General features: G+C 43.8%; 1 protein-coding gene across 1 annotated transcript; it reads right to left on the bottom strand.

The window, feature by feature from the left end:
* Nucleotides 1-422: 422 nt before the first annotated feature.
* Nucleotides 423-21,887, bottom strand: LOC120042065 (tudor domain-containing protein 3-like). The gene is made up of 8 exons (XM_038986956.1): nt 21,674-21,887; nt 20,933-21,017; nt 19,671-19,736; nt 16,019-16,179; nt 7,686-7,827; nt 4,094-4,165; nt 3,225-3,374; nt 423-674 (listed from the first exon to the last, which is right to left on the bottom strand). Exons 1-8 carry the CDS (start codon nt 21,709-21,711, stop codon nt 423-425), a joined length of 966 nt encoding a protein of 321 aa, XP_038842884.1. The 5' UTR covers nt 21,712-21,887.
* Nucleotides 21,888-23,595: the final 1,708 nt, after the last annotated feature.

Genomic DNA, 23,595 nt, shown 5'->3' with positions numbered 1-23,595 from the left:
TTAATGAAGCTGTAGTCTGCTCCAGATTAACAGCCTTTCTATTCTATTGAGACTCCTCAGATTATCTCCTTAATCTGTTACCCTCCCCCCTCCACCTCTCCTGTCCCCACCCTCCTCCCCCCTCCTCTCCCCCCTCCATCTATCCTCCCCCCTCCATCTATCCCCCCTCCTCCAAATCAGAGACATTTTTACTGCAAACCAGGAACCTAGATTAAACAAATGAATTAAATTGACTTGTTGTTGTGAAGGGTAGACAGGTCAAGCCCAAAACCAGAGAGCCAAGGCATATTTTCCCAGAATTATTCTCCTGACCACAAAGACCTCAAACATCTTCAATTAAAACTGAAAGGAGCGAGGGGGGGGGCTTTTAGACAGAGGGAAGGAGACCCACCCGCCTATACAGAGCTAAGGAAAACACTGGGTCAAAAGGTCAAAGCCCTCACCAGCTCGCGGTAATTTCCTAGTTCCCGGTAGTTTGGTTGTTCCCGGTAACTCCCGAGCTCTCTGTAGTTTCCTTCTGGTCGGCTGGACTCCTCTGTCCTCTCCGTCCTCTCCTCTCGTCTCTGCCGGTACGAGTCCCTGTCTCCTCGGTCTCCTCGTCGGTAGCTGTCCCGGCTGCCTGGATTACCGAGGTTTCCCCCGGCATTGCCTCCGCCGCCAAACGTCCGAGTTCCCTTCAGAAGAGGTCAAGAGATTGGTTTCCCCGGCAGACAGACAAAGTCTCTTCCTGGACTATGGTGAATCTAGACCTAATCTGTGTCTGGGAAACTGGTCCTTAATACACAACCAGCCAGTAGAAACAGTACCAACTCACAAAGTGGGACACGGACAGAGTCTAACAGACACAGTGGGACACGGACAGAGACTAACAGACATGTGGGACACGGACAGAGTCTAACAGACACAGTGGGACACGGACAGAGACTAACAGACACAGTGGGACACGGACAGAGTCTAACAGACACAGTGGGACACGGACAGAGTCTAACAGACATGTGGGAGACGGACAGAGTCTAACAGACACAGTGGGACACGGACAGAGTCTAACAGACACAGTGGGACACGGACAGAGTCTAACAGACACAGTGGGACACGGACAGAGTCTAACAGACACAGTGGGACACGGACAGAGTCTAACAGACACAGTGGGACACGGACAGAGTCTAACAGACACAGTGGGACACGGACAGAGTCTAACAGACACAGTGGGACACGGACAGAGTCTAACAGACACAGTGGGACACGGACAGAGTCTAACAGACACAGTGGGACACGGACAGAGTCTAACAGACACAGTGGGACACGGACAGAGTCTAACAGACACAGTGGGACACGGACAGAGTCTAACAGACACAGTGGGACACGGACAGAGTCTAACAGACACAGTGGGACACGGACAGAGTCTAACAGACACAGTGGGACACGGACAGAGTCTAACAGACACAGTGGGACACGGACAGAGTCTAACAGACACAGTGGGACACGGACAGAGTCTAACAGACACAGTGGGACACGGACAGAGTCTAACAGACACAGTGGGACACGGACCGAGTCTAACAGACACAGTGGGACACGGACAGAGTCTAACAGACACAGTGGGACACGGACAGAGTCTAACAGACACAGTGGGACACGGACAGAGTCTAACAGACACAGTGGGACACGGACAGAGTCTAACAGACACAGTGGGACACGGACAGAGTCTAACAGACACAGTGGGACACGGACAGAGTCTAACAGACACAGTGGGACACGGACAGAGTCTAACAGACACAGTGGGACACGGACAGAGTCTAACAGACACAGTGGGACACGGACAGAGTCTAACAGACACAGTGGGACACGGACAGAGTCTAACAGACACAGTGGGACACGGACAGAGTCTAACAGACACAGTGGGACACGGACAGAGTCTAACAGACACAGTGGGACACGGACAGAGTCTAACAGACACAGTGGGACACGGACAGAGTCTAACAGACACAGTGGGACACGGACAGAGTCTAACAGACACAGTGGGACACGGACAGAGACTAACAGACACAGTGGGACACGGACAGAGTCTAACAGACACAGTGGGACACGGACAGAGTCTAACAGACACAGTGGGACACGGACAGAGTCTAACAGACACAGTGGGACACGGACAGAGTCTAACAGACACAGTGGGACACGGACAGAGTCTAACAGACATGTGGGACACGGACAGAGTCTAACAGACACAGTGGGACACGGACAGAGTCTAACAGACACAGTGGGACACGGACAGAGTCTAACAGACACAGTGGGACACGGACAGAGTCTAACAGACACAGTGGGACACGGACAGAGTCTAACAGACACAGTGGGACACGGACAGAGTCTAACAGACACAGTGGGACACGGACAGAGTCTAACAGACACAGTGGGACACGGACAGAGACTAACAGACACAGTGGGACACGGACAGAGTCTAACAGACACAGTGGGACACGGACAGAGTCTAACAGACACAGTGGGACACGGACAGAGTCTAACAGACACAGTGGGACACGGACAGAGTCTAACAGACACAGTGGGACACGGACAGAGTCTAACAGACATGTGGGACACGGACAGAGTCTAACAGACATGTGGGACACGGACAGAGACTAACAGACATGTGGGACACGGACAGAGTCTAACAGACACAGTGGGACACGGACAGAGACTAACAGACACAGTGGGACACGGACAGAGTCTAACAGACATGTGGGACACGGACAGAGTCTAACAGACACAGTGGAACACGGACAGAGACTAACAGACACAGTGGGACACGGACAGAGTCTAACAGACATGTGGGACACGGACAGAGTCTAACAGACACAGTGGGACACGGACAGAGTCTAACAGACACAGTGGGACACGGACAGAGACTAACAGACACGTGGGACACGGACAGAGTCTAACAGACACAGTGGGACACGGACAGAGACTAACAGACACAGTGGGACACGGACAGAGTCTAACAGACACAGTGGGACACGGACAGAGTCTAACAGACACAGTGGGACACGGACAGAGTCTAACAGACACAGTGGGACACGGACAGAGTCTAACAGACATGTGGGACACGGACAGAGTCTAACAGACAAGTGGGACACGGACAGAGTCTAACAGACATGTGGGACACGGACAGAGTCTAACAGACATGTGTGATTCAGTTACTGTAGCTACGACAACAGGGATAAAACCACACACACCTCTTTGTTCTTGGCGACCTCGGCGATGGCTGCTAGCCTCTGCTTCTCAAACTCTTCGTTCTCGTCAGCTGTTTTCACCACACTGGTGCTGACCAGAGTCTTCCTGGTGTCCAGCTCTCTGGAGTCCACTTCCTCATTCCTTACACACTTCTGAGGAGCACAGAGAGAAGAGAAATTCATCAGTCTGATTGGTTAGTCAACAGAGAGAGAATCAGTCTGATTGGTTAGTCAACAGAGAGAGAATCAGTCTGATTGGTTAGTCAACAGAGAGAGAATCAGTCTGATTGGTTAGTCAACAGAGAGAGAATCAGTCTGATTGGTTAGTCAACAAAGAGAGAATCAGTCTGATTGGTTAGTCAACAAAGAGAGAATCAGTCTGATTGGTTAGTCAACAAAGAGAGAATCAGTCTGATTGGTTAGTCAACAAAGAGAGAATCAGTCTGATTGGTTAGTCAACAGAGAGAGAATCAGTCTGATTGGTTAGTCAACAGAGAGAGAATCAGTCTGATTGGTTAGTCAACAGAGAGAGAATCAGTCTGATTGGTTAGTCAACAGAGAGAGAATCAGTCTGATTGGTTAGTCAACAGAGAGAGAATCAGTCTGATTGGTTAGTCAACAAAGAGAGAATCAGTCTGATTGGTTAGTCAACAAAGAGAGAATCAGTCTGATTGGTTAGTCAACAAAGAGAGAATCAGTCTGATTGGTTAGTCAACAGAGAGAGAATCAGTCTGATTGGTTAGTCAACAGAGAGAGAATCAGTCTGATTGGTTAGTCAACAGAGAGAGAATCAGTCTGATTGGTTAGTCAACAGAGAGAGAATCAGTCTGATTGGCTGTGTGTGGAACTAGGTAAATATTGGCAGGTCATACCTGTCCGAAGGGCACAAAGGGAGGGGCTCCACCTTCTCTTCCGATGTTACTCCTGCTGTGTTTGGCCAAGCTCTGGAGGTCAAAGGGGAGAAGAGGGGAATTTAGCCCGTTAGTACATATATTTATACATTCTTAATTCCATTCCTTTATTTAGATGTGTGTGTATTGGGTATATGTTGTGTAATTAGATGTGTGTGTATATGTTGTGTAATTAGATGTGTGTGTATATGTTGTGTAATTAGATGTGTGTGTATATGTTGTGTAATTAGATGTGTGTGTATATGTTGTGTAATTAGATGTGTGTGTATTGGGTAAATGTTGTGTAATTAGATGTGTGTGTATATGTTGTGTAATTAGATGTGTGTGTATATGTTGTGTAATTAGATGTGTGTGTGTATATGTTGTGTAATTAGATGTGTGTGTGTATATGTTGTGTAATTAGATGTGTGTGTGTATATGTTGTGTAATTAGATGTGTGTGTGTATATGTTGTGTAATTAGATGTGTGTGTATATGTTGTGTAATTAGATGTGTGTGTATATGTTGTGTAATTAGATGTGTGTGTATATGTTGTGTAATTAGATGTGTGTTTATTAGGTATATGTTGTGTAATTAGATGTGTGTGTATATGTTGTGTAATTAGATGTGTGTGTATATGTTGTGTAGTTAGATGTGTGTGTATATGTTGTGTAGTTAGATGTGCGTGTGTATATGTTGTGTAGTTAGATGTGCGTGTATTGGGCACATGTTGTGTAATTAGATGTGTGTGTATTAGGTATATGTTGTGTAATTAGATGTGTGTGTATTGGGTACATGTTGTGTAATTAGATGTGTGTATTGTGTATATGTTGTGTAATTTGTTAGATATTACTTGTTAGATATTGCTGCCCTGTTGGAGCTAGAAGCACAAGCATTTCTTTACACTCGCAATAACATCTGATAAACATGTGTATGTGACCATTAACATCTGTTAAACACGTGTATGTGACCAATAACATCTGATAAACACGTGTATGTGACCAATAACATCTGTTAAACACGTGTATGTGACCAATAACATCTGATAAACACGTGTATGTGACCAATAACATCTGTTAAACACGTGTATGTGACCAATAACATCTGTTAAACACGTGTATGTGACCAATAACATCTGTTAAACACGTGTATGTGACCAATAACATCTGATAAACACGTGTATGTGACCAATAACATCTGATAAACACGTGTATGTGACCAATAACATCTGTTAAACACGTGTATGTGACCAATAACATCTGATAAACACGTGTATGTGACCAATAACATCTGATAAACACGTGTATGTGACCAATAACATCTGATAAACACGTGTATGTGACCAATAACATCTGTTAAACACGTGTATGTGACCAATAACATCTGTTAAACACGTGTATGTGACCAATAACATCTGTTAAACACGTGTATGTGACCAATAACATCTGTTAAACACGTGTATGTGACCAATAACATCTGATAAACACGTGTATGTGACCAATAACATCTGATAAACACGTGTATGTGACCAATAACATCTGTTAAACACGTGTATGTGACCAATAACATCTGATAAACACGTGTATGTGACCAATAACATCTGATAAACACGTGTATGTGACCAATAACATCTGTTAAACACGTGTATGTGACCAATAACATCTGTTAAACACGTGTATGTGACCAATAACATCTGTTAAACACGTGTATGTGACCAATAACATCTGATAAACACGTGTATGTGACCAATAACATCTGATAAACACGTGTATGTGACCAATAACATCTGATAAACACGTGTATGTGACCAATAACATCTGTTAAACACGTGTATGTGACCAATAACATCTGTTAAACACGTGTATGTGACAAATAACATTAGATTAGATTGTTTCTTTTACCTTTTATTTTAGGAACAAAATAATTAAGAGTACAGATTATTGTATGGAACTATAAACAAACGTTTTTGAGAAAGGTAAAAAATTAAATAAAAATGTATTTATTGGTCTCTTTTCATTTTGATAACAGATCAAATGTAATGAATTGAAGGTTATTTGCTGACGTAAAAATCTAAAACACCCTTTAGAACGCCCTTTAGTACGCCCTTTAGAACGCCCTTTAGTACGCCCTTTAGTACGCCCTTTAGTACGCCCTTTAGAACGCCCTTCAGTACGCCCTTCAGTACGCCCTTCAGTACGCCCTTCAGAACGCCCTTCAGTACGCCCTTTAGTACGCCCTTCAGAACGCCCTTCAGTACGCCCTTCAGTACGCCCTTTAGAACGCCCTTTAGTACGCCCTTTAGTACGCCCTTCAGAACGCCCTTCAGAACGCCCTTTAGTACGCCCTTTAGTACGCCCTTCAGTACGCCCTTCAGAACGCCCTTTAGTACGCCCTTTAGTACGCCCTTCAGAACGCCCTTCAGTACGCCCTTCAGTACGCCCTTTAGAACGCCCTTTAGAACGCCCTTTAGTACGCCCTTCAGAACGCCCTTTAGAACGCCCTTTAGTACGCCCTTTAGTACGCCCTTTAGAACGCCCTTTAGAACGCCCTTTAGAACGCCCTTCAGTACGCCCTTCAGTACGCCCTTCAGTACGCCCTTTAGTACGCCCTTTAGTACGCCCTTTAGTACGCCCTTTAGTACGCCCTTTAGTACGCCCTTCAGTACGCCCTTCAGTACGCCCTTCAGTACGCCCTTCAGTACGCCCTTCAGTACGCCCTTTAGAACGCCCTTTACATTTTACATTTAAGTCATTTAGCAGACGCTCTTATCCAGAGCGACTTACATTTAACCTTTATTTAACTAGGCAAGTTAGTTAAGAACAAACTCTTATTTTCAATGATGGCCTAGGAACAGTGGGTTAACTGCCTTGTTCAGGGGCAGAATGACAGATTTGTACCTTGTCAGCTCGGGGATTTGAACTTGCAACCTTTCAGTTACTAGCCCAACGCTCTAACCACTAGGCTACGCCCTTTAGTACGCCCTTTAGTACGCCCTTTAGTACGCCCTTTAGTACGCCCTTTAGAACGCCCTTTAGAACGCCCTTTAGTACGCCCTTTAGTACGCCCTTTAGAACGCCCTTTAGTACGCCCTTTAGAACGCCCTTTAGTACGCCCTTTAGAACGCCCTTTAGGACATCCTTTAGTACGCCCTTTAGTACGCCCTTTAGTACGCCCTTTAGAACGCCCTTTAGTACGCCCTTTAGAACGCCCTTTAGTACGCCCTTTAGTACGCCCTTTAGAACGCCCTTTAGTACGCCCTTTAGAACGCCCTTTAGTACGCCCTTTAGTACGCCCTTTGGTACGCCCTTTGGTACGGCCCTTTGGTACGCCCTTTGGTACGCCCTTTGGTACGCCCTTTGGTACGCCCTTTGGTACGCCCTTTGGTACGCCCTTTGGTACGCCCTTTGGTACGCCCTTTGGTACGCCCTTTAGAACGCCCTTTAGTATGCCCTTTAGTATGCCCTTTAGGACATCCTTTTTCATGGTCCTTTGAACCAGACAGGACGAACAACTGTCCAGTAGACAGAGACAGTCTGCTGTAAAACGAAGGGTAAAAAACGCCTCCTCTTCCTCACCCTTTGCAGTTCCCATTTCTCCATCATGTGGTCGACCTCCCCTCCGAGGACGGAGATCTTGGAGTCGTCCAGAAGCAGAATGCCATTCTTCACCTGGACCGTACCAAGGACCTTCACCTTGGTTCCTGGAGGGGTGTTCAGGCTAAAAAAAAAAAACAACACAGGGGGGGGGTGAATTAGGGAGGCCAGAGGACAGCTCCATAGAGAACCCATTTTGTATTATATGGAGAGCTCTAAGTAGACCAAATCAATTAAGCGGTTAAGGAAGCTTAAACCAATGCCAAAACAAACAAACAAGGAGATTGATTATAATAGGTTTACATGGAATATGTTTACAGTTACATTTAATACAGATTGGCTACAGCAATGGAATGGAAGGACAGGTCATATGTTAACCTAATATTGGATAGGACAAAAATAAACACAGGAGATGGATAAACAATAGATTTCTATCTCTGTAACAACGTCACAAACAACAGACAGAACAAACAGTTGTATTGATATGAAAGCAGTTTTTTTTGGGGGGGGGGCCCAGCTTTAATTAGAAAAGAAAAACACAAATCATCACGATTCATTTTCCCTCCTAAAACTCTTCATCCAGCCAGCTATGCCTGTGATGGCTACTGTCCAACGGGGCGAGCCATGCCAAAAGAACAGCTTAGCTTACGTTACCCACAAACCTCTCCCCCTCTCTGTCCTGTCCGACCACTCTTCTAAATGACACGCTGTGTTGCAGTAGGATGGTGAGACGAGCGGGACGAGGGATTGTGTCCTAAAATAGCACCCTATAGAAACACAGTTGTGTCATTTAGAAAAGTGGTCTGGATAGGGCACGGCCTGTGGTTAAAAGTAGTGCACTATATAGGGAATAGGGGGCCAAATTGGGACACACCCTAGGAATAATCCCATCCCCGGTTCAGGCCGTTCTCATTTTAAATTAACAGCCCTGTTCTGATCACCACCAGCTCTGAGCCCCCGGCCCCGCGTCCCAAACGTGATCCTATTCCCTATGTAGTGCACTACTTTTGACCAAGGGCCCATAAGGAATAAGGTGCCATTTGGAATTCAGCCCCTAGTCCTCTCATTAAAAAAACACAGGGACTTATAGAGGGATGTCCAGCTGCTGATGCAGCAATTAGGGATTTCACTTCCAACCCAATGGCCCAGTAGGTCTCAAACGGCAGCCTATCCACCTATATAGGGCATCATGTTTGACAAGAGCCCCTCCCCAATAGGGCAAATAGTAGTGCACTACATAGGGAATAGGTTGCCATTTGGGACAGCGTGGAATGGAGCTGTACGCCGTTACAATCTAACCTCTCTCTCTCTCTGTCTGTCTGTCTCTCTCGCTGTCTCTCTCTCTCTCCCTCTCCCTCTCTCTCCACTATCAGAGCTAGCTGATATCAACAGAACAGACACTAGTTAGTGTTGTCATTATAAAAGGGTTGTACTGTTCTCTCCTCATGGATAGATTCTGGGCAAGCTCTCCTCTCCGTCCCAAATGGGACCCTATTCCCTTTGTAGTGCACTGCATTTTTTGGGACCAGAGTCCATAGATAATAGGGAACCGTGTGGGACACAGCGCTCCTCTCCAGCCACTCCACCTGTAAGGGCTGGCTGGTAGCCACGGCAGCCGTCGCCGCGGACGCTGCTTGGATGGAGTTGTAATTAAGGAAACGGATTGGTAGCGGATCAGCCACTGACGAGTGGAAATTGAGAAGGAGGAGAAGAAAGCGAGAGAGATGGAGACCGGGGGAGGGAGGGAGGGAGGAGGGAGGGAGACTGAGGAAGTTCAGAAAGTCACCAACATCTCTGTCTGTGCTTCCATTCCAAAAGTAAGACGAGTATTTTGGTTGAAAATTAGGATCTAGCTACGATACTGACTGATTGGTAGACAGGTGTGAAGCAGCATCAGTCTATATAGTCAACAGAGGGTGATTTGTCGACAGGAGTGAAGCAGCATCAGTCTATATAGTCAACAGGTGATTTGTAGACAGGAGTGAAGCAGCATCAGTCTATATAGTCATCAGGAGGTGATTGGTAGACAGGAGTGAAGCAGCATCAGTCTATATAGTCATCAGGAGGTGATTGGTAGACAGGAGTGAAGCAGCATCAGTCTATATAGTCATCAGGAGGTGATTTGTAGACAGGAGTGAAGCAGCATCAGTCTATATAGTCAACAGGTGATTTGTAGACAGGAGTGAAGCAGCATCAGTCTATATAGTCATCAGGAGGTGATTGGTAGACAGGAGTGAAGCAGCATCAGTCTATATAGTCATCAGGAGGTGATTTGTAGACAGGTGTGAAGCAGCATCAGTCTATATAGTCATCAGGAGGTGATTTGTAGACAGGAGTGAAGCAGCATCAGTCTATATAGTCAACAGGAGGTGATTTGTAGACAGGTGTGAAGCAGCATCAGTCTATATAGTCAACAGGAGGTGACTTGTAGACAGGAGTGAAGCAGCATCAGTCTATATAGACAACAGGAGGTGATTTGTAGACAGGAGTGAAGCAGCATCAGTCTAGCAGCATCAGTCTATATAGACAACAGGAGGTGATTTGTAGACAGGAGTGAAGCAGCATCAGTCTATATAGTCAACAGGAGGTGATTTGTAGACAGGAGTGAAGCAGCATCAGTCTATATAGTCAACAGGAGGTGAGTTATAGACAGGAGTGAAGCAGCATCAGTCTATATAGACAACAGGAGGTGATTTGTAGACAGGAGTGAAGCAGCATCAGTCTATATAGTCAACAGGTGATTTGTAGACAGGAGTGAAGCAGCATCAGTCTATATAGTCAACAGGAGGTGATTTGTAGACAGGAGTGAAGCAGCATCAGTCTATATAGTCAACAGGAGGTGATTTGTAGACAGGAGTGAAGCAGCATCAGTCTATATAGTCAACAGGAGGTGATTTGTAGACAGGAGTGAAGCAGCATCAGTCTATATAGTCAACAGGAGGTGATTTGTAGACAGGAGTGAAGCAGCATCAGTCTATATAGTCAACAGGAGGTGAGTTATAGACAGGAGTGAAGCAGCATCAGTCTATATAGTCATCAGGGGGTGATTTGTAGACAGGAGTGAAGCAGCATCAGTCTATATAGTCAACAGGAGGTGATTTGTAGACAGGAGTGAAGCAGCATCAGTCTATATAGTCAACAGGAGGTGATTTGTAGACAGGAGTGAAGCAGCATCAGTCTATATAGTCAACAGGAGGTGATTTGTAGACAGGAGTGAAGCAGCATCAGTCTATATAGTCAACAGGAGGTGATTTGTAGACAGGAGTGAAGCAGCATCAGTCTATATAGTCAACAGGAGGTGAGTTATAGACAGGAGTGAAGCAGCATCAGTCTATATAGTCAACAGGAGGTGATTTGTAGACAGGAGTGAAGCAGCATCAGTCTATATAGTCAACAGGAGGTGATTTGTAGACAGGAGTGAAGCAGCATCAGTCTATATAGTCAACAGGAGGTGATTTGTAGACAGGAGTGAAGCAGCATCAGTCTATATAGTCAACAGGAGGTGATTGGTAGACAGGAGTGAAGCAGCATCAGTCTATATAGTCAACAGGAGGTGATTGGTAGACAGGAGTGAAGCAGCATCAGTCTATATAGTCAACAGGAGGTGATTGGTAGACAGGAGTGAAGCAGCATCAGTCTACAGGTCTATATAGTCAACAGGTAGTGATTTGAACCGTATCCACTTCTAAATGGTAATTCATAATGGATAGCAACAGTGTGTCACCAAGACCATACGAATGACTGCCAGTTACTTTCTTCAGTCATTTTTATACTTTTACATGAGGTACACATTCAGAGTACTAATATATTTTGGGGGAAATCAATTGAAAGGTCATAAAATGGCATTTCCTTATAAAAAAAAATATACAAAAGCCCTGTCTAACAAGGCGGGGGAGGGGTTCTACTAAGCTATTTGGAAAAGTTTAAAAAAAGTCATAAAATGTAATTTCCTTACTAAGTTATATGGAATTGTTTTTAAAAAGGTCATAAAATGGCATTTCCTTACTAAGCTATATAGAATTATTTTAAAAGGTCATACCAAGGATCACATTATACACTTGAAGTATAACTTTTTTTGTTTTTGATGAAAAATTGTATTTGGCCTTATAGCTATTAGACAATAGAAACACATTGAATAACAGATTCACTACATGGAACAGATAAACCCCCCCCCAAAAGAATCATAAGGAAGTTTGTTCTGAAGCATCTGCCCTATATCTAGGAGATAGAAGATCAGGAAACTATTTATCATTTTTGGGTCATGTATTTTATCCCTTATTGTTGGCACTAAACTATCTCCATATATTTTCCTATTAATTTTTTAAAACTCGTTTCCCGGGAACCTTCGAGTTTTGTGAGGCTTGTTGGTGTCCTCGAGCAAAACGACCGACAACTACGTGTTCGTGAGAGACTCACCTTTCCACAGAGGGGGGTCATATTAATGTGTATCCCAAACTGTTCGGACGCTACAGACAGAAGTTGGCGGAACCGACTTCAGTTGGCAGATCGGCGGAACCGAGTGGCTTGTGAGGATCGTAGAGCAAAAACGGAGAACACCATGGTGTTCCTGAGAGTCTCATCTGTAGGCCAAACCATTCGTACGCTACAGACGTTTTTCCGTGAAGACCGATTTTCAGGATGTTTCCTAGTGTGACAAACACAGCGTCTAGCTCTGCCACCTTCTACCTGGGGACGTATCAGTAGTGACGTATCGACGTCGTCTGATACGGTGGATTGAGACGCATCCAAAGCAACAAAAACATCTCCAGCATAAACTGACACATTTTGATGTGGGATTTTTTATTACTATGCCAATTTGATTTTCGCGGTGCAGTGGACATCGACTATCGGGGGTTTAAAGAGGAAGGATTCGCTGTGGTAATTGTATGCAGTGTTCATACCTTCATACCACATATCCACCTGAATAACCATGCAGCTGAGAAACACAGAAAAGACCCTCCTCCTGCTCTGATACGTCCCTTCTCTCAACCAATTAACACGGTTGGAAGAAACCCTTGTTTTGGTAAAGAAGAAGTGACCGCCAATCAAGTGGCTGGCTTAATTCTAAAGCCTCCTTGATCTGAAGCCTCCTTTGTACTTCTGAAAAAAGGAAGACGTGTCCATTCATCAGCCTGTTAGATGGAGGCTTGCTTCCCAAATGGCTTTCTATTCCGTCTATAGGGCACTACTTTTGACCAGGACCCATAGGGAGACCCATAGGGAGACCCATGAGACCCATAGGGAGACACATAGGGAGACCCATAGGGAGACACATAGGGAGACCCATAGGGAGACACATAGGGAGACCCATAGGGAGACACATAGGGAGACACATAGGGAGACCCATAGGGAGACACATAGGGAGACCCATAGGGAGACCCATAGGGAGACCCATAGGGAGACCCATAGGGAGACCCATAGGGAGACACATAGGGCTCTGGTCAAAAGTAATGCCCTACGTAGGGAATAGCCAGAATCATCAACAGAGATATCTGAAATGGGGATCTAACAAGGCCTCTGTCAGGGGAATGTACCATTTTTATATTTTTGTCAGTATTTAATTGACTAGATATTCAGATGGAAGGCCCTATATCTAGGAGTAATTAATTGATGACCAGATATTCAGATGGAAGGCCCTATCTAGGAGTAATTAATTGATGACTAGATATTCCATGATGGAAGGCCCTATCTAGGAGTAATTAATTGATGACCAGATATTCAGATGGAAGGCCCTATCTAGGAGTAATTAATTGATGACTAGATATTCAGATGGAAGGCCCTATCTAGGAGTAATTACTTGATGACTAGATATTCCATGATGGAAGGCCCAATCTAGGAGTAATTAATTGATGACCAGATATTCCATGATGGAAGGCCCTATCTAGGAGTAATTAATTGATGACTAGATATTCAGATGGAAGGCCCTATCTAGGAGTAATTAATTGATGACTAGATATTCAGATGGTAGGCCCTATCTAGGTGTAATGTTGTCTAAAAACCAGTTTTTGCTTATCCATTTTAGAATAAGGTTTTAACGTAAAACAAAATGTGGAAAAAGTCAAGGGGTCTGAATACTTTCCGAATGCACTGTACATATATATATGGGGTTTTTTCTCCGTTCCTGGCACCGTACGGTACTTTTCCTGGGTGGTAAATTCCTTGTACGCTGGAATGCCGGAGTTGTCTCCAGTCCAGAAAACCAAATGATTTACTAGGTGTTGGTTCTGTGCCTTTGGAGAAGAAGCGGATAGCCTTTTGATGCTAACGCGATACTATGTTCCAACTGGAGTGACGGTGATGATCGAGAGAGCTTCCGTAGCTGATCTTGTTCCTATGGCCCGTATGCATCAAGGATCTCTGAGTAGCAGTAGCTGATCTTGTTCCTATGGCCCGTATGCATCAAGGATCTCCGAGTTTCAGTAGCTGATCTTGTTCCTATGGCCCGTATGCATCAAGGATCTCCGAGTTTCAGTAGCTGATCTTGTTCCTATGGCCCGTATGCATCAAGGATGTCCGAGTAGCAGTGCTGATCTAGGGTCAGGTCACCCCTGTCTATTTACTCTCATTCATGGAGATTTAAAAGACAAAACTGATCTGAAATCAGCACCCATACTCTAAGAAGACTGATACAAACGACCTCTGAGCTCAGCCTGGTGTTTAAAAAGTAGCTATTCTCTACCTGATCAATCAATCCAATTTATTTCAGAAAGCACTTTTTAAATTAACAGTTGTCAAAGTAATTTATAGTAACCTGACCTAGACCCTTAAAAAGCCATTTCTCTACCTGATCTTAGAGATCCTATAATTCATTGTAATTCTGGCCACAAGTTGTTCTCTACCTGATCTGGGACAGGTGTTTGAACCAGTAGTTGTTCTCTACCTGATCTGGGACAGGTGTTTGAACTAGTAGTGGTTCTCTACCTGATCTGGGACAGGTGTTTGAACTAGTAGTTGTTCTCTACCTGATCTGGGACAGGTGTTTGAACTAGTAGTGGTTCTCTACCTGATCTGGGACAGGTGTTTGAACTAGTAGTGGTTCTCTACCTGATCTGGGACAGGTGTTTGAACTAGTAGTGGTTCTCTACCTGATCTGGGACAGGTGTTTGAACTAGTAGTGGTTCTCTACCTGATCTAGGACAGGTGTTTGAACTAGTAGTGGTTCTCTACCTGATCTGGGACAGGTGTTTGAACTAGTAGTGGTTCTCTACCTGATCTGGGACAGGTGTTTGAACTAGTAGTGGTTCTCTACCTGATCTGGGACAGGCGTTTGAACTAGTAGTGGTTCTCTACCTGATCTGGGACAGGCGTTTGAACTAGTAGTGGTTCTCTACCTGATCTGGGACAGGCGTTTGAACTAGTAGTGGTTCTCTACCTGATCTGGGACAGGTGTTTGAACTAGTAGTGGTTCTCTACCTGATCTGGGACGGGTGTTTGAACTAGTAGTGGTTCTCTACCTGATCTGGGACGGGTGTTTGAACTAGTAGTGGTTCTCTACCTGATCTGGGACGGGTGTTTGAACTAGTAGTGGTTCTCTACCTGATCTGGGACGGATGTTTGAACTAGTAGTGGTTCTCTACCTGATCTGGGACGGGTGTTTGAACTAGTAGTGGTTCTCTACCTGATCTGGGACAGGTGTTTGAACTAGTAGTGGTTCTCTACCTGATCTGGGACGGGTGTTTGAACTAGTAGTGGTTCTCTACCTGATCTGGGACGGGTGTTTGAACTAGTAGTGGTTCTCTACCTGATCTGGGACGGGTGTTTGAACTAGTAGTGGTTCTCTACCTGATCTGGGACGGGTGTTTGAACTAGTAGTGGTTCTCTACCTGATCTGGGACGGGTGTTTGAACTAGTAGTGGTTCTCTACCTGATCTGGGACAGGTGTTTGAACTAGTAGTGGTTCTCTACCTGATCTGGGACAGGTGTTTGAACTAGTAGTGGTTCTCTACCTGATCTGGGACAGGTGTTTGAACTAGTAGTGGTTCTCTACCTGATCTGGGACAGGTGTTTGAACTAGTAGTGGTTCTCTACCTGATCTGGGACAGGTGTTTGAACTAGTAGTGGTTCTCTACCTGATCTGGGACAGGTGTTTGAACTAGTAGTGGTTCTCTACCTGATCTGGGACAGGTGTTTGAACTAGTAGTGGTTCTCTACCTGATCTGGGACAGGTGTTTGAACTAGTAGTGGTTCTCTACCTGATCTGGGACAGGTGTTTGAACTAGTAGTGGTTCTCTACCTGATCTGGGACAGGTGTTTAAACCAGTAGTGGTTCTCTACCTGATCTGGGACAGGTGTTTGAACTAGTAGTGGTTCTCTACCTGATCTGGGACAGGTGTTTGAACTCGAGGCCGACAGCGTTGGTGTGTCCGTCTGTCATCTGCAGCCGCAGCATCCTGGGGGCTCCCTGAGACTCCTCGTTGTCCTTGGGAGCCGACACGTTCCTCACCTTCTGAATCTGCAGCACACAAGGACCCTCCAACTGAGGGTGGGAACGGGTAGGGCGAGATAAAAGACAGGGGTCGTGTTAATTAGGGCACACTGTAGCAAAAAAACGTTTTTTACAGCCAGAGAGTGAGTTAGGGTCCGTATTCATGAGGCACCAAACAGATCAACACAGAGAGGGGACCTGAACTTGTCCAATAAGAAATGTAGCGTTTTGTTTTTAAAGTTGCAAAACAATTTTTTTGCTACGGTGTGTCCTAATGCCAGGGTTTGTTGCAGTAAAGACATCGGCCTTGTAAGCACTAACTGGTAAACAACCTCAGCAGATGGTCCTGGCTTCAATAACTGCTCCTCTGGGATGAATAAAGTTTATTGAATTGAGCTACCCTCGCCGTCTCCTCGCTCAAATTGACCTTACTGCTTTTACAGTTGAAGTCGGAAGTTTACATACACTTAGGTTGGAGTCATTAAAACTCGTTTTTCAACCACTCCACACATTTCTTGTTAACAAACTATAGTTTTGACAAGTCAGTTAGGACATCTACTTTGTGCATGACACAAGCAATTTTTCCAACATTTGTTTACAGACAGATTATTTCAATTATAATTCACTGTATCACAATTCCAGTGGGTCAGAAGTTTACATACACTAAGTTGACTGTGCCTTTAAACAGCTTGGAAAATTCCAGAAAATGATGGCATGGCTTTAGAAGCTTCTGATAGGCTAATTGACACCATTTGAGTCAATTGGTGTACCTGTGGATGTATTTCAAGGCCTACCTTCAAACTCAGTGCCTCTTTGCTTGACATCATGGAAAAATCAAAAGAAATCAGCCAAGACCTCAGAAAAAAATTTGTAGACCTCCACAAGTCTGGTTCGTCCTTGGGAGCAATTTCCAAACGCCTAAAGATACCACGTTAATCTGTACAAACAATAGTACGCAAGTATAAACACCATGGGACCATGCAGCCGTCATACCGCTCAGGAAGGAGACGTGTTCTGTCTCCTAGAGATGGACGTACTTTGGTGCGAAATGTGCAAATCAATCCCAGAACAGCAGCAAAAGACCTTGTGAAGATGCTGGAGGAAACAGGTACAAAAGTATCTATATCCACAGTAAAACAAGTCCTATATCGACATAACCTGAAAGGCCGCTCAGCAAGGAAGAAGCCACTGCTCCAAAACCGCCATAAAAAAGCCAGACTACGGTTTGCAACTGCACATGGTGACAAAGATCGTACTTTTTGGAGAAATGTCCTCTGGTCTGATGAAACAAAAATAGAACTGTTTGACCATAATGACCATCGTTATGTTTGGAGGAAAAAGGGGGATGCTTGCAAGCTGAAGAACACCATCCCAACCGTGAAGCACGGGGGTGGCAGCATCATGTTGTGGGGGTGCTTTGCTGCAGGAGGGACTGGTGCACTTCACAAAATAGATGGCATTATGAGGAGGGAAATTATGTGGATATATTGAAGCAACATCTCAAGACATCAGTAAGGAAGTTAAAGCTTGGTCGTAAATGGGTCTTCCAAATGGACAATGACCCCAAGCATACTTCCAAAGTTGTGGCAAAATGGCTTAAGGACAACAAAGTCAAGGTATTGGAGTGGCCATCACAAAGCCCTGACCTCAATCCCATAGAAAATTTGTGGGCAGAACTGAAAAAGCGTGTGCGAGAAAGGAGGCCTACAAACCTGACTCCGTTACACCAGCTCTGTCAGGAGGAATGGGCCAAAATTCACTCAACTTATTGTGGGAAGCTTGTGAAAGGCATCACAAAACATTTGACCCAAGTTAAACCATTTAAAGGCAATGCTACCAAATACTAATTGAGTGTATGTAAACTTCTGATCCACTGGGAATGTGATGAAAGAAATAAAAGCTGAAATAAATCACTCTACTATTATTCTGACATTTCACATTCTTAAAATAAAGTGGTGATCCTACCTGACCTAAAACAGGGAATTGTTACTAGGATTAAATGTCAGGAATTGTGAAAAACTGAGGTTTACACGTTCCAATTAAAATAGTGTATCTGAGCTCCAAGAGCTGGCATTCTACGGCATATTCAATCACCTCTTTGTAAATGCAGTACATATTAATTGCAGTCTAGTGATAACCTACTCTGGGAAAAGAGCCAGGCAACAATAAATAAATAACTCAATGCAGACTGAGAAATTCTGAATTACCAGTATTGATGGCGTGTTCCCTGTTAGACTAATGCAGAGTGGGAGTTGTACTTACCTGAAAGGAGTGCAATATCTTACTCTGAGCTTTAGGGGGACCGTGGGTTATTAGCTCTCTGAGCTTTAGGGGGACCGTGGGTAATAAGCTCTCTGAGCCTTAGAAGGACCGTGGGTTTTTAGCTCTCTGAGCCTTAGAAGGACCGTGGGTTATTAGCTCTCTGAGCTTTAGGAGGACCGTGGGTTATTAGCTCTCTGAGCTTTAGAAGGACCGTGGGTTATTAGCTCTCTGAGCTTTAGAAGGACCGTGGGTTATTAGCTCTCTGAGCTTTAGGAGGACCGTGGGTTATTAGCTCTCTGAGCTTTAGGAGGACCGTGGGTTATTAGCTCTCTGAGCTTTAGGAGGACCGTGGGTTATTAGCTCTCTGAGCTTTAGGAGGACCGTGGGTTATTAGCTCTCTGAGCTTTAGGACCGTGGGTTATTAGCTCTCTGAGCTTTAGGAGGACCATGGGTTATTAGCTCTCTGAGCTTTAGGACCGTGGGTTATAAGCTCTCTGAGCTTTAGAAGGACCATGGGTTATTAGCTCTCTGAGCTTTAGGACCGTGGGTTATAAGCTCTCTGAGCTTTAGGGGGACCGTGGGTTATTAGCTCTCTGAGCTTTAGGACCGTGGGTTTTTAGCTCTCTGAGCCTTAGGAGTACCGTGGGTTATTTGCTCACATACAAATGAATTCATTAATTATCTACCTCGTCATCATCTGTGGCATTTTCTCAGTTGAACTCAGTGCAACTCCCCATGGCTGAAGGAAGGAATGAAGGCATTTTAAAGCTGGTGTGACAAGAGACATCTAGTGGCCTTTGGAAGTAGTGCATTTATGTATTACTCAAACGTTCACAGGACAGTGTAACCAACAGGGTATCAAACCCGGGTCAGGTGCATGTTGTTTTCAAGGCTGAGATATACAGCCCACTGAGATAAAAGCCCAGGAATTAGCTTTCTAAATTGCCATGGGTCTTCAGCATGGTTACTCACCATAGCAGTCTAGCTTGACTAACCTCCATCCACTGACTATTACACTGTTATCCTGTTGGTTCTAACTTTGTTTTTGTTCTGTATTGAATCATTATGACAGGATCTTTGATAGTTTCTCTGACCCTTTGGCGTACACATATCTGTGCTAATACACACACACACACACACACACACACACACACACACACACACACACACAGAGAGACACACACACAGACACACACACACACACACACACACACAGAGACACACACACACACACACACACACAGAGAGACACACACACACACACACAGACAATGCCTCACCTTCTCCACCCGGCCACTGTTGATGTCCGCAGGGAGAAACTTCCTGCCAATAGGCCTCAGGTCACTCTGTAGAGATAGCCACAGAGACAGGGGGGGGGGGTTAAGCAATACTTGCCCAACCAACATATTAAGCTGACAATGAGATTACCTGTAAACCTTGAGAAGCATAATTGAAAGCAATGTAGAGAAACCTGTTTTTTCAAAGCACTGGTAAATATTGCCTGAATCCTGATTCTCCACGTCTCCCAAAGTGGGCATGAGTACACTTCCAGTCATGGATTTCAAACTATTGGATTGGTATTAGTCTGATTAGTCAGGCTGTAATTTACAATTAATCGGTATAGACAGCCAGACGTGTGCAAATGTTCCTTACAAGCCAGAATGTTTAATACAATCACATTTGAACTTACTCTCCCCGTTTGTCCCTTTCCTCTGTTCTAAATTTGAGACAAAATATCCACAGGAAGGTCTTGTTTAAGTGACTTTTTAGAGTGCTCAAAGCCCAGACTCTCTGGTCAATAGCTATTGAACCAAGCATGCCATGACAATGAAAATGGTATATTCTGTCAATAGCTATCGAACCAAGTATGCCATGACAATGAAAATTGTATATTCTGAATCTTTTTTTGAAGATAGAAATCCAAATATCCAATATAAAACTCACTTTACCTCAGTACCAAACCACATACCCACCGGCTCTCTACAATGTCAGGTAAACAAGACCTTCCTGTGGATATTTTGTCTCAAATTTAGAGCAGCGGAAAGGGACAAACCACACAAACAACCGGTAGAGTGAGCTTACATGCGATTTTAATCAACATTCTGGCTTGTAAAGGAACATTTACAACATTGTGCACACAAATGTCTCAGGCTGTATATACCAATTGTGTATAGTATGTATTAGAGCCTGATTATTCAGACTAGATTGTCGTAAGCATTGGCTGGAGGGACTGTGGGAGTGTGCAAGTACAAACAAGGGTGGGGAATTGGAATGCAGCCATATTAGGGTGACTTTGGTTTACTGACACACCATCAAAACATTCAATAAGCAATATTCAAAGCAATGTAGAGGAATCTGTTTTGTGGGCCTTACACAAACCTGTTTTGTAAGCTTGATTGATTTTGAAATGAGGTCGACTGTAAGCACTTGACAAACAGTCTCTTTTCTACTCAAACCCCAGGAGACAGTTAAATGTACATCTACAGGGGTGAAGGGAAAACGTTTTTCCTGTATACTAGAAGAGAGAATACTAGCTACTTACATTAAGTGCAATGCGAATAATGTAATTAGCTGAGGGTTTCTCAGAAGTGCGTTTCAACTCCTCTATTCCTTCGTCTGTAAGGTACCTGTGTAGGAAGGTAAACCAAAAGAAAGGGCTCACATCATGGCGTAACCTATGTAACGTTACTGTGGTTAAACAACACTCCTGCTAGCTACAGTGAACAAACACATTGAAATTCAAAAGCTAGCTAGCCAGCCAACTCGCATATCACTCGAGTGTACTTAACTAACGTAGCTAACAACTGACTAGCAGATCAACTTTGAAGATATATTAATAGCTAGCTAGCTATAGTACAGTAATGTAGAGCTAGCTAGCTACACCGGTGGTCACGGAGTTGTTTACTTAGGTAGCTAGCTAGGTAGCTACTTAGCTTCAAATGAGCATACATGGCCTTGTTAGTTAGCGTACCAAAGCTATACATGCTAAAATAATTGACAGCAATTTGCTAGACAAATGACACACTTCGCAACATCAACTGCCAAAATAATCATTATTAGCTACTGTTATCAGTTCGTACGCCAGATATGTAATACCATAGTTACACATATCTGGCGTACAAACATTTTAACTACATTTTCACAGGAATCATAGTATGTGAGATCCTAAATCTAACATTAGGTGTTAATTTAGCTAACGTTAAATAGAAAAGCCAAAGCTATGCTAGCAAAGTGAACGTGTGATGTAGCTAGCTAGCTAACACCTTAGCCACAAGCTACCCACCAGCCTTCTTTGGTGAGGGCTAAGTTGATTTCAGCCATTTTCTTTAAAAAATAAAGTATCAAATGCAAATATAGTCGATGAACTATTTAATTTGTGGATTATCCATTGTTTTATCTTTAATAATTAATCCGATAATCAATGAGTTTAGCCGGATATTTTAGCGTTTGCCGACTAAAACAAATGACCTCTCGTTGGGCGAGACGTCAAAGTTGAATCTGGTACTTGGCGGCAAAGAGGGAAGGGACAAACACAGCAGCCCCAGTGGCAAAGGAAATCCCTACATGTACCGTGCTTTATCAATCCAATGATCTACTACACTCCGTGAAATGGAATAATATTAGGTTCAATGTTTCAATTTCAAATTTGTTTTCCCCCTGTGCAACTGCAGACCAGGCATACACTCTTAGAACGGTCATGAGCACAAGCAAATGAAGAAACTCTCTTGGCACTGTCAGCGACTGGTTTTAATGTCTATGGTCACTGACTGTGCGAAGAGGCCTGGGGTTGAGTCCCGGTCAGTCTGTACCCAGAATGAGCTACAACGTTCTTCTGCATAATTTAGGCGAACACCTCGCATTGCCTAGTTTAGGAAGTCTAACAGCTAGGCCTTTATAACGAAAGGAATGTTCAGAATAGGGGGTAACTAAAGATCCAGTAGAATGCATGAGTAAAATCACTGGGGAAGCCAGGCCAGAAAGAAATTCACATTACAACCAATGTGTTGTGATAATTGCGTTGTTTGCTCTATAACCTGTTTGTTCATATGCCTCTATACCCTGTTAGTTCATATGCCTCTATAACCTGTTAGTTCATATGCCTCTATAAGCTGTTAGTTCATATGCCTCTATAACCTGTTAGGTCATATGCCTCTATAACCTGTTAGTTCATATGCCTCTATAACCTGTTAGTTCATATGCCTCTATAACCTGTTAGTTCATATGCCTCTATAACCTGTTAGGTCATATGCCTCTATAACCTGTTAGTTCATATGCCTCTATAACCTGTTAGTTCATATGCCTCTATAACCTGTTAGTTCATATGCCTCTATAACCTGTTAGTTCATATGCATTGCCTCTATAACCTGTTAGTTCATATGCCTCTATAACCTGTTAGATCATATGTCTTGCCTCTATAACCTGTTAGTTCATATGCCTCTATAACCTGTTAGTTCATATACCTCTATAACCTGTTAGTTCATATGCCTCTATAACCTGTTAGGTCATATGCCTCTATAACCTGTTAGGTCATATGTCTCTATAACCTGTTTGTTCATATGCCTCTATAACCTGTTAGGTCATATGCCTCTATAACCTGTTAGTTCATATGTCTCTATAACCTGTTAGGTCATATGCCTCTATACCCTGTTAGTTCATATGCCTCTATAACCTGTTAGTTCATATGTCTCTATAACCTGTTAGGTCATATGCCTCTATACCCTGTTAGTTCATATGCCTCTATAACCTGTTAGGTCATATGCCTCTATAACCTGTTTGTTCATATGCCTCTATAACCTGTTAGGTCATATGCCTCTATAACCTGTTTGTTCATATGCCTCTATACCCTGTTAGTTCATATGCCTCTATAACCTGTTAGTTCATATGCCTCTATACCCTGTTAGTTCATATGCCTCTATAACCTGTTTGTTCATATGCCTCTATAACCTGTTTGTTCATATGCCTCTATACCCTGTTAGTTCATATGCCTCTATAACCTGTTAGTTCATATGCCTCTATAACCTGTTTGTTCATATGCCTCTATAACCTGTTTGTTCATATGCCTCTATACCCTGTTAGTTCATATGCCTCTATAACCTGTTAGTTCATATGCCTCTATAACCTGTTAGTTCATATGCCTCTATAACCTGTTAGTTCATATGCCTCTATAACCTGTTAGTTCATATGCCTCTATAACCTGTTTGTTCA

Source organism: Salvelinus namaycush, unplaced genomic scaffold (genome assembly GCF_016432855.1).
Source record: "Salvelinus namaycush isolate Seneca unplaced genomic scaffold, SaNama_1.0 Scaffold61, whole genome shotgun sequence".
NCBI classification, from domain to species: Eukaryota; Metazoa; Chordata; class Actinopteri; order Salmoniformes; family Salmonidae; genus Salvelinus; species Salvelinus namaycush.
Note: the sequence above shows the minus strand (reverse complement) of the source record. Positions and strands in the feature narration are given on the sequence as shown.

Bases quoted from the DNA above. Each gene is read 5' to 3' on its own strand.
- LOC120042065 (XM_038986956.1), bottom strand. From the start codon at position 21,711: ATGGCTGAAATCAACTTAGCCCTCACCAAAGAAGGCTG. The intron at 21,018-21,673 runs GTGGGTAGCTTG...CTTCCTACACAG, and splicing joins GCCCTCACCAAAGAAGGCTG to GTACCTTACAGACGAAGGAA. The intron at 7,828-16,018 runs GTAGAGAACCAC...TTTTTTTTTTAG, and splicing joins AAACACCTGTCCCAGATCAG to CCTGAACACCCCTCCAGGAA.